Here is a 12,476-nt window from a genome sequence, read left to right as displayed (position 1 = left end):
AGTCTTTCTGTTATCCATATCACCAGCCAAGTCTGCATCAACATAACCATGTAACCCGATGACGGTTCGCCTAAAACAAAGTGTCATGCCTGTAGTACTACCCAAGTATCTAAGGATCCACTTCACTGCCTCCCAATGCTGCTTGCTTGGATTACTCATGTACTTACTAACCACTCCCACTGCATGTGCAATGTCTGGTCTAGTACAAACCATAGCATTCATTATGTTATCGATAGCTGAAGCACATGGAACACATTCTATGTAAGCCTGCTCTTCTTCGGTCTTCAGAGACTGCTCTTTGGTAAGTCTGAAGTGGCTAGCCAATAGAGTGCTCACTGGTTTTGCACTATCCATGCTAAACCTCTTGAAAACTCTCTTGACATACTCAGCATGTGTAGCGCCCCAACCCTTCACACATCATCGATATTGTTCGCTTTGGGCCACACACGCACGGATTTGTTCTTCCTAGTGGGTCACCTATCCCAGAACTACTCTAGCCTAAGCACGCTTAACGGGGGAGTTCTACTAGGGATTTCACCACCCGGGAAAAGGCCTCGATGCTATATAAGAGTCCAGGCTTTTACTTTTATAGCCCAAGAACTCCTCCACCATTCCCGATATGGGACTCCGGGACCTTTATATAGCATCGAGGCCATTTCCCGGGTAGTGACCCCTTCATACATCATCGATATTGTCCACTTTGGGCCACGCCCGCACGGATTTGTTCTTCCTAGTGGGTCACCCATCCCAGAACTACTCCAACCTAAGCACGCTTAACTGGGAAATTCTGCTAGGGATTTCCCCACCCGGGAAAAGGCCTTGATGCTATATAAGGGTCCAGATTTTTACTTTTATAGCCTTGGAACTCCCCCTTTATTCCAGATATAGGACACCGAGACCTTACAATCCACTCCTCGTAGGACTGCACATCCCCGTGCAGTAGCTTGCCAGTTCACAAGCTTGCCCACATGCACCGAGAGACGTTAGGGGCCCACACTCGGTACTCTGGAGAGTCGGCTCGTAAGGCAAAGTCACTAAATCAAACCCACACTTTCATACAAATAAAAAACCCTATTTGCCATTAATATGCAACACAAGAGGGCATCTAGACAAAATAAGATAAGATGGGTGAAAGAATTGAAAAAGACATGGGAGGGGTTGGGGCGTTACAAATGGTATCAAAGCCAACTCTCTGGAGTACCGAGTGTGGGCCCCTGGCATCTTTCGATGCATGTGGGCGGGCTTGTGAGCTGGCAGGATACTGCATGAGAATGTGCAACCTTAAGAGGGTAGATTGTGAGGTCCCGGTGTCCCACATTGGGAATGGAAGGGGAATTTCTAAGCTATAAAAGTAAAAACCTAGACCCTTATATAGCAGCGAGGCCTTTTCCCGAGCGGTGAAATCCCTAGCGGAACTCCCCAGTTAAGCGTGCTTAGGTTGGAGTAGTTCTGGGATGGATGACCCACTGGGAAGACCAAATCCGTGCGAGCGTGGCCCAAAGTAGACAATATCGATGATGTGTGAAGGGTTGGGGCATTACAGCCTGTGACAACTTCAAAGTACAATTTGCCTTATCCTTGTGAATCCTCATACCAAGGATTTTGTTTACAACTCCAAGATCCTTCATCTCAAATTGCTTGGACAAAAGCTTCTTCAATCTTTTTATCTATTCAATGCTAGATCCTGTGATAAGCATATCATCAACGTATAAGAGCAAAATAATATAACTTTTGTCAAACCTCTTGAAATAACAACAATGATCTGGTTGACATCTTGTAAAGCTGTTGCTACAAATAAACCCATCAAACTTCTTGTACCACTGCCTTGGGGCCTGTTTCAAACCATATAAACTCCTCTTTGCCAAGAAACCTTGGGGTTGCTTCATGTAAATTTCCTCCTCCAAATCACCATGGAGAAAAGCCGACTTCACATCTATCTGCTCAAGATGAAAATCTTCAGCAGCCACAATTCCTAACACCAATCTGATAGTGGTCAACTTCACAACTAGAAAGAAAATTTCAGTGTAGTAGGAGTAGGAGTATGTGGCTCAGTTTGTGGAATAAGATTTTCAGGATTATTCTGAATCCTACTATTCAAATCACTCTTACTAATCTCCTCTAACTCAACATGATCATGACAAGTAACAGATTCAGATTCAGATGTAGACTTGTCCCTGTCTTTATACATTACTTTCTTATTAAATATGACATCTCTACTTCTGATTATTTTTTGATTTTTATCATCCCAAAACCGATAACCAAATTGATTAATGTCATACCCAATAAAAGTACATTTAACAGATTTCGGATCAAGTTTACTTTTATCGGCAAAATCTATATGCACATATGAAACACAACCAAATACCTTGAAAAAAGAAAGATTTATTTCTTTACTGCTTCAAGCTTCTTCTGGTAACTCTCCAACCAATAGAATAGATGGACCACGATTAATCAGATATGCTACAGTGTTAACTGCATCTGCCCAAAACATCTTTGGCAGTCCGGCATGTATTCTCATACTTCTGGCATGTTCATTCAGAGTTTTATTCATGCGTTCTGCAACGCCATTCTGTTGAGGTGTCTTTCGAACAGTCTTCTACATTCTAATTCCACTTTCTGCACAATATTTCTTGAACTCATTATCTTCATATTCCCTTCCATTATCTGATCTCAAGCACTTAATTTTCAAATTTGTTTCAATCTCCACCAAGGCTTTCCACTTCTTAAAAGTAGTATAAACTTCAGATTTATGTTTCAGAAAATAAACCCATACTTTTCTCATTGAGTTGTCGATAAAGGTAACATAGTATGATGATCCTTCAAGAGATGAAACTGGTGCAGGTCCCCACACATCTGTATGAACCAACTCCAACTTTTCTGACTTTAGTTTGCTGTCATCCTTTGAAAAATTGACCCTCTTTTGTTTGCCGAAGATACAATCCTCACAAAAGTCAATGTCCATCGATTTCAAATATGACAGTTTCCCCTTAGATGCAAATACCTTCATCCCTTTTTGACTCATATGCCCAAGACTTTGATGCCACAGATTTGAGTCTTCATTCTCACCAACAACTGCTGCTGCATCCCTATTATTTGTAGTCATGTAAAAGGTGCCTTCTTTTTTACCACGAGCAACAACCATAGCTCATTTGGTGATTTTCCACAAACCACCTATGAAGGTTACAACATGACCTTCATCATCAAGTTGTCTAACAGAAATCAAGTTTCTTTTCAAACCAGGCACATGTCTGACATTTTGTATCTTCCAAACAGATCCGTTTGGCAACCTGATTGTTACATCCCCTTTACCCACAATCTTCAAAGGTTCATCATCAGCTAGATAAACCTTCTCGAAATCACCACCAATGTAATTGTCCATGATTTCCGTCTGTAAAGTAGAATGGAATGATGCCCCAAAATCTAAAATCAGATTCAAGAGAGCTATCAATGCTCAAGATCAAAGTATCATAAATCTCCTCCGTTGCAGCATTAGCAGACTTTTGATTTTGATCACCTTTGTTCTTATTCAATGTTAGGCAATCTCCTTTTAGATGTCCCTTCTTTCCACAGTTCCAGCAACTCTGTCCCTCTCCAGTTCTTGACTTGCATCTATGTTTGGATTTTAATCTGTTACGGTTCGGGTTTCTTCCTATTGATCTTCCTCTGGCTTTTGTATTTAGGGAAAAACCTGATGTTTCCCCTAATTCCCTCCTGCGAATTTCTTCACTTAGAATTAAATCTCAAATATCGTTATAATTCAACTTTTCTTATCCCGAAGAATTACTCATTGTTGTTACAGTACCATTCTAACTTTCTAACAAACTAGATAGAAGAATCAAAGCCCTAACCTCATCATCAAATTCGATAGATACAAAATTCAATTGTGTTACCACAATATTGAATTCATTCAGATGCTCAGCCATCAAAGCACCTTCTGTCATCCTCAGATTAAACAATCTACGCATCAAATAAATTTTATTTGAGGCAGAGGGTTTTCATACATGTTTAAGATAAGACCCGCTGTAGTCTTTTCCTTCGCTATGTCAAACGCAACGTTACGAGACAACATTAGCCGAATAACACCAAGCACTTGGCAATTAAGAAGAGTCCACTCATCATCCTTTATCTTTTCTAATTTTGTCTCTGAAAGGGGCTCATACAGTTTTTTCTGATACAAATTATCTTCAATCTGCATCTTCTAAAATTCAAAATCTGTGCCATTGAATTTGTTGATTCTAACCTTTTCGTCAATAGCCATCGTTCCCACTCGAACCAATGCTCTGATACCAGTTGTTAGGAATTGACCCTTCCTAACCAAGATTGGTGAGGCACAAAATAACAAACAAGGAAAAAAAATAAAAGAATCAAACAAATCATACACACAAGAACACAAAGATTTACGTGGTTCACCCCAGAATAACAGTACGTCCACGGCTGCTGCGATTTTCACTATGATCAAAAAAATACAACTCTCTTTTAACCTAAAAGAAGCGCCCCCTCATCTATTTATACGTATAGAATTAGGGTTACACGAAAGCAACATGGGAATTACGAAAATGCCCGAAAGTACCCCCTAGACCCCCCTCTCCCTTGAGGAGGCCTCCCCCAAACCCCCCATTGTATAAGTCAAAAATTTCAAACCCTAATGAAGAGCAAGATTAGCATAGCAAGAATGGTTGTCTTGTGTCACTGTCACCCACAATTTGCCAGCTCAAAGGATATTTTCCTGTTCGATATAGTTGATGGTGTCTGAGTGAGATATGCTTGTTATAGTGCTTTTCATGATTTTATAGTATCAAGGTGAGTAGTTGGTACATGCATGCACAATGAATTTTCAAGACAATGTTTGATGATGCTCAACTTGGCTTAAAAATATGGCAAAAAGTAGACAATGGTCTTTTGTTTATGTTTATAACATTATTACTATATTTGATAGATTCTTATCAAAATTAAAATTTTTTGTTTTTGTATACAAAACTATTCTTGCATTTGGTAGATTCTTATCAAAATTAAGATTTTTTGTTTTTGTATACAAAACTATTCTTGTATTTGGTAGATTCTTATCAAAATTTCAACATAATCTGGGTGAATAAGTAATGTTCTACATTTGTGTTTCTGTTGAAAGCATATTGTCATGTTTGATAAAGCACCTTTAATTCTAACAGTTTATTTACCATTGAATTTTTGTCTTGATGTGCAGATCCCAGTAGTTTCTCTGAATGATGATGGAAGAGTAGTAGTTGTTTCTAAGGAAGATGAAGGCAAGTTGAAATATGAGCTGGTCAATAAAGGAAAGAGGAAGCTCAAGCTGAGTCGTGTCCCATTCTCTTTGACATGCATACTTCACAAAAATTACATTCTGGAAGACCTTACAGCTGAGGAAGAGTCCATCATGGAAACTCTTGTTATTGTGGTATTGGATTCATCTTTTCAACTAGTGTCTCTCTACAATCCCGGTGGACTAGTTCTTGCATACACATTAGCCATCCAAGTTTGTTTTCACTTTTTTAAGTCCACTTTTTGGTGTGAGATCAAGTTCTAAAATGCCATGTTTGTTGAGACTCCACCAAATATCCCAATATATGGTTGTATGTCCCAAACTATTAGCTTCACAATTAGTAAGGAACCCTAGAATTTCAGAAATTTTTAGGTGTTTGAATGTAATCTAAGGCTGCATTTGGTTCAACAATTTGGGGAGATATTTGCAGAGGGAAAGGAAAAAAGAAAGGAAAAAGTGAATGAAATAGAAAGCTAAATTTTACTGACTTTTCCTTTCCCTCCAGAAATCTATACTTAAATTCTTGATCCAAACACAGCCTAAGTTTTGTGTACTGCATTAAAGTTGTTTGGAGTATAAAAAAGGTTTTATATAAGAAAATGCATTTCTTTCAAAGCAAGAACCTTAGAAATGCATTTCAACTGAAATGGTTTCTTTTATCCAATCCGAATATGATAAATTGATAATAGGATTATAAAAACTTCTTTCACACTAAAATATGGGTTTGCCTTGACTTTTAAACTTCTAGTATAGAGTATGTATATAGTGGTCTCATTAAGACACCATACGAAAACACAAATGAATTCAGTGTCGTCTGCTAATGAGGAATGGTGTTATAATTGCAGGACTATATTGCATTAACACGACAAAGAGGGAAAGAACTTTAGAAAGTTTTGAATGAAGCCATTTTTGAAATGGAGGGGGACTAGTTTTACTACATAATAATTAGTAGCTGCTACTTTATGTTCAAATTTTTCATACCCATTTCTAATTTTTCTAAGGTGAGGTTAGTGATTTTTTTGGAAATATTATCAAGAGGTTGTGTAATTAGTCAAATTTTGTTGCATATGGTTGAATTTTTTCACCTAGTAGATTAGCATTTTTTTACGTATTGGAGAGGTTTAAAATAGTGAGATGATATGAGTTTTAGCCTCATTTATTCGGTTGTTTATCAATTTGGATTGAAAATTGGAACTTACCATGAATATTTATTTATTTTTGTTATTGTCTGCTGCACAAGTTTATAAAATATTTCAGGCATTTGTAGCATCGTAGTTTAAATTTTGAAATTCCATGCTTAATCAATTGTACTTTGAAGTTTGAAAATTGGGGTGTTTTTAGTAAAACTTTTCTAGTTTTATGCTTATTTGATTTTTTTGGCTCAAAATTCTCAAGTTGAAAATGCTAATAATTTTTCCCCTAAAGGCCCTGTTTGTTTCATTGGATATAAAATGGAGGATATAATATGATATAAGATTTAGTTAGGATATATAATAAATATGATATATATGTATTAGATAATATATTGCCCAATTCATGTTTGTTGACTTGATATATAACAATGATTTCAAAATCAGACCGGTAAACGAACCAGAAAAGGGACCGAGTAGACGGATCACTGGTTCAACCGTCGGGTTGAAGCGATTGAACTGTGACGTCATAATTACATCATAACTATATTTAAAAATATATATTAAAAATATAAGTATAAAAATGAAAAAAAAATAATCAAATTTAACAAAATAATAGAATTTTCAAAATATTTGCAAGATAAGTATATATATATTTATTTTTGCAAGATGAGTGCCAGAATATATATATATGCAACATGAGTGCCAGAATATTTTTGCAAGATAAGTATATATATATATATTTGCAAGATGAGTGCCAGAATATATATTCTAAAAATTGGTTTTCCAAAACATTAACTAACAGCTATGAAATCAGAAATTTATTATAAAAAAAATATTTATGAATTTTTTAAAATATTTAGTAGTATTATTATTCTATCATTGATTTTTCTTTGCCTCAATGCTTTTTGTTTTGTTTGGATATGATATTGACTATAAAATTAAGCATTAAGCAGCTTAAGAAACATAGCAGCAAAAAAAGGAAAGAGACCAAAATAGAGCAGTAAAGAGAGAGAGGGAGAGAGATTACGGGAAGGATGAGAGCGCAGAAGATGAGAGAGAGGAGGAAGGAAACAACGGTACATATGAAACGTCGGATCATGAAGCTTTGGAAGGAGATTGGTGGTGGGAGGCAAAGAATCGAAGTCAGGGAGTAGAGATGTGACGACCCCGACCTCCAAACTAGTACATTATATAATTTTAATGATTTTAATTGCATGATTATGTGCTTAATTGTGTGATTACATATTTAATTCTATAATTATCTGTTGACATATGGAATATATGTTTAAATTGACAACTTAGAGTCGGAAATTGAGAGCCTAACAACTTCAGAAACTGAAATTGACTATCCCAATAGACTAATTAGAATATTTAGAATTTTATGGCTACTTTAATTGAAATTTAATTTGGATCAAAATAATTAGAATAAACTGATTGAATTAATTAGGATTAAGCCTTGTTGATTAACCTGAATCATATGTGATTAGGCTAACTTAATCACACCATATAAATACCTTTAAATAGCTTATGAGCTCATTTTATACACACACTTAGCTGAGAATTGAGAGAGAGGAGAGGAGAGTTCAACATTTAGAGAGAGAAAGAGGAGATTTGTAGAGAATCGGTGGAAGATTCAAGAATTGGAGCCATCATACACTTGAATTCACACATTAGGTATGTAATTCATTCTAAATTCTTGGAATCAAGTCATGTAGAAGTTGTATTCACCAAGGTTTTGAGATCATTTGCATGGAATTGTTAAATAGAAGCTTCAATCACCTTGAATTTGGAAGTTAAGAGTTAAACATGTACATGCATGAATAATTTGAGTTAAACTACATGAAATTCATACATGCATGGGACAATTATACCTCAATTTGGAGAATCCTTCATGTTTTCATGCTCCTCATGTCACTTGATTATGTTTTGAATATGTTTTGAAGAAATATACGCTCAATTTGAATTAAACTTATTTTATAACTTGAAATTGAAGTTTTTGGTTAAGAATTTGCCATGGTTTCGAATAAATGGTTTCAAATTGGAAGTATTTTTATGTTATACAATGATTCTCCTTGTTTTTGTACCAAAAACACAAGATTTGAAGCTTTGAATACCATGTTTGAACTTCAAACGCAGTTCTGGAAATTCAAAAATTTGTGATGTCCACTCGAGCGAGAAAAGCCCTGCTCGAGCGTGAAAATCGAGCTCCCAGAAGTTTTTTGAAATTTTATAGGTTGCTCGAGCAGCCAAAGTGGCGCTCAAGTGAGGACCCTTTTTCTCAATCTTTCGCTCGAGCGACCATCGAGCGACAAAAGTTACGCTCGAGCGACCACCTTTGTTTTTGAACCCCCGCTTGAGTGTAGGAAATTGCACTCAAGCGAAGACCCTGTTTTCAGCAAAATTTTACCAACTCTCTTAAGTGCATATTTGCATCCTCATGTCACTCTAAGCATTCTTAGGCACCATTTGGACTCCTATAATCATACAATAAGTTAGAAACATATAAAAAGAATTGAATTAAATGAAATGGAGTTTCATTTGTACTTTGTTATGTGTTTCGTTTAGGTGGACATCCGAGGTTTAGTGTCACCACAAACCACTGTGAGTAATAGCCTTATAAAGATATGTTCAAATTATCTTTACTTTCGAAAGTGTTATTACTATCAAAATGGATATGTGATTGTTTGTATGAATTCTTAAATGATTTGATAATTGATAGCATGGCTTATTAAAATGTTATGTCCTTTAATGAATGAAATTCTGTTTTGAAACGGTATTGTGGCATCCATTGAACGTAGGCCCTTGCCTGGGGGTAATAATACCATGGCTTTTGGATTGATTGACTCATGGTCCGTTATTACTGGAATGTCATCACTTCATAAATGTACCACATAAAACGATATTGAAGGAAGTTAATGAATTAATGAAAATTTGGTCTGACAATGTTATTGAGCTTCATTCATTTAACCTCTTTATTCTGTTATTACTCATTGGGCTCTAGCTCACTATTTATTTATATGTGTAAATGTAGGTGGGAAAGCTAAACATCAGAGTTAGATAGCCTCGAGTCTACCCGGGTCAGCCTTTTGTGGAGCTTCCAAGTGAAGTGATCAAGCTCAGGAGGAGCCATGCTTGTTGAGCCCCCCTTGTGTATTTCCATGCCCTTTTTGTATATGTGTATAATTGGGGGTTGCATACTTATAAGACATGAATTTGTACTTATGTTGGATGTATCTTTGAAACAAAACCTTGCTTAACATATTCGTTCTCCTCATATATGCAAAATTCTGTCATTTTAGACTTCCGCTAAGCCCCGTACTTTACAATTAAAGGTTCTTTTGTATGGAGGCCGTAGGTAATCTATGATTACTGGCCGGTCATGACGCTAAACCAATGGAGGCGAGTTTGGGTCCTGACAAGATAGTAGCAATGTAGAAAAAGGCCATATTCTGCCTCTTCTTCCATGGCTTCTGTAACGCCCTCAAAATAATAACAATAAACCCTTCAGATAAGACATGCATTTACATTTAAACTAACCGCATTCCTTTCATTCATTAGAATTCCAAGACATAAGTATTACATGTTAACCTCATAACAAAATGCCCTACGGGCTTACAGCTTTCCAAGTTAACACTTGGTTACAACAAAGAGTTCTAACTCGTTTACACATTAAGCCCTTGGCTTGAAATTACATGTAATACATCAAAAGTAAAACGACAAAACTATGCCCGCCACTAGCCTCCCAGCTATGTCCTTGGAGGTGGCATGCTTCCTGCACCTGAAAATGATATTCCCATATAGGGTGAGCCACAGCCCAGTAGAAATACACTAAACCAACCATGGACAATGACTAAAACATTAGCAACTGATAGTTGGTCAACACTGATACAATCACATAAATTACATATTTATGTCAACGACTTACAAGTCCCAATTACTTTTCATTTTCCCTTTTTCAACAGATAAGCATGCTAGCTCTATCATCATTTCCACAGATATGTATAAAAACTATATCTCACATTCAGATAAGCATAAAAGCTATACCCACATTCTCAACAGATATGTATGTCAACAATATCCACAGATAAGCATACAAGCTGTATCCACACTCTACAACAGATATGTATATCAACAATATCCACAGATAAGCATACAAGCTGTATCCACACTTCACAAAGATAAGCATATGAGCTCTATCTTCACTTCTCTAGACAAGCATATGAGCTCTGTCTACGGAGTTCATCCCCTATCTCCTCCCAATACCTATCCGGTTTAGAGGTACATCCCCTATCTTCCCCTAAACCGCGAAGTACATCCCCTATCTCCTCCTCTACACATAACGTATATAAACACATTGGTTCTATATACAAGCACACAATACACACAATTAATGTATTCTATCAACTGTCAAGTTCCATGACACATTCCATTGATTAGTTTCAGTTTGCCTAATCAACATGCATTGTCTACAACAATCACGACTATCCTCCACCGATAGCCCAAAGCAGTTATTTCTAAAACAGAAAATAAATGCACAAATGGATATTCAATCAACATTTCATTTCCCCATTTCTCACCAATTAATTACCCCAATTAATTAAACAATGTAATTAGGCCATTTTCCATAATTACCATTTCAACCCTTAGGTCCCATTTTCATCAATGATTCAACAATCATCCTATTTTTCTATGCCAAACATGCATCTAGGTTTATTATGAATAAAACCCCAACTTTTGTAAAATTACACAAAAGCCCCAAACTTTCACAAATTTACCAAACCAAGCCCAACATCTCAAATACCAAAATTTAAAGACAAAACCCATAGAGAGGAGTAGGTTATCCCTACCTCAAATTCGGAGTCCCAAAGGAGATGACGACAAAACCCAACGTGCTCCAAAACCCGAGATTTTCAGATTAAAATGAAGCCCTCGACGATCAACAACTTTTTTGTAAAGGCCAAAGGTGAGTAAATCACTCCTACTAGATCAAAACCTAGAGAGAAGGTAGAGTCTAGAGTGAAAGGCTCAACAATGGTGATTTTGGAAAAGTAAGAGAGAGAAGAGAAAGTGAAAAAGTGATTTAAAAAGTCACAATTTCGGGACTTAAACCCAGTCTTCCGCTCGAGCGTAAAACACCCCGCTTGAGCGTCCACTCACAGACTTCCGCTCGAGCGGCCAACCTCCCGCTCGAGCGCAGAATGCACTCGCCCAGCACTTTTGCAGAACCAGGCCTCCGCTCGAGCTCCCAACCCTACGCTCGAGCTCACAACACTGCACAACAAGATACTGGATGGATGTAATCTACGCTCGAGCGCCAACACCTCCGCTCGAGCGTACAGGCCAAAAATCTGGGCAACTAGTTTTGGTTTCTAAACTCAACCAACATGAAACAAAACCGCTCAACACATCCTATAACTCAAATACAAAGTAAGAAAGGATGTAAACAAGATAATAAACAACTACCAACATCCACGGGCACATGACCGGATCACTATACAACAAGGGTAAACCTGGGATCGCTATAACCTCCCCCCCTTAAAGAATTTCGTCCCCGAAATTAAACACAAGTTTTCAAAACAAGTTTTCCTTCATTTTAGACAATGTTACAATTTAACATTCAACAATTCGACCCATTACCGGTCATCCCATCCCTTTAACAAGAGACATATCACAATATGTAAACAACATATGTATTTTCAACATGCATTAACATTATGCACTATCTTTCCAATTTTAACAATATATTCAACACATATAGTGTCACATTCAACTTCCATATGAGGCAAGTTCCAAACATACTTCCAATAATCAAAACATTTTCAATGTTTTACAACTTAAGACATATATAAAAGCTCTTAAGTTCAACATAATGTAAAATTTATATACAAGATCACACATCAACAAACAAGTCCGGATATTTCTCATGGACTTCCAACTCACGTTCCCAAGTGGCTTCCTCCACTCCGTGATGTTTCCACAAGACTTTCACCAAAGGAATGGTCTTGCCACGCAGGACCTGATCCCGCCTATCCAAGACCCGTACCGGTCTCTCCTCATACGAGGCA

The 12,476-nt window shown here is 36.9% G+C and overlaps 1 protein-coding gene across 1 annotated transcript; it reads left to right on the top strand.

The window, feature by feature from the left end:
• The first annotated feature begins 4,556 nt into the window (after nt 1-4,556).
• Nucleotides 4,557-6,165, top strand: LOC114278460 (uncharacterized). Its single transcript, XM_082890265.1, has 4 exons — nt 4,557-4,566; nt 5,057-5,085; nt 5,201-5,491; nt 6,124-6,165. The coding sequence occupies exons 1-4, from the start codon at nt 4,557-4,559 to the stop codon at nt 6,163-6,165; spliced, it is 372 nt and encodes a 123-aa protein (XP_082746391.1).
• The last annotated feature ends 6,311 nt before the right edge of the window (nt 6,166-12,476 follow it).

Source organism: Camellia sinensis, chromosome 10 (genome assembly GCF_055761805.1).
Source record: "Camellia sinensis isolate YWXY chromosome 10, ASM5576180v1, whole genome shotgun sequence".
In the NCBI taxonomy this organism is placed as follows: domain Eukaryota; kingdom Viridiplantae; phylum Streptophyta; class Magnoliopsida; order Ericales; family Theaceae; genus Camellia; species Camellia sinensis.
The sequence above is the reverse complement of the archived record's forward strand: the minus strand, read 5'-3'. Positions and strand labels throughout refer to the sequence as shown.

What these genes read in the sequence shown, in the direction of transcription:
- LOC114278460 (XM_082890265.1), top strand. An exon ending in AAAATTTCAACATAATCTGG is followed by an intron (nt 5,086 to 5,200) that starts GTGAATAAGTAA and finishes CTTGATGTGCAG; the next exon opens with ATCCCAGTAGTTTCTCTGAA. An exon ending in CATACACATTAGCCATCCAA is followed by an intron (nt 5,492 to 6,123) that starts GTTTGTTTTCAC and finishes TTATAATTGCAG; the next exon opens with GACTATATTGCATTAACACG.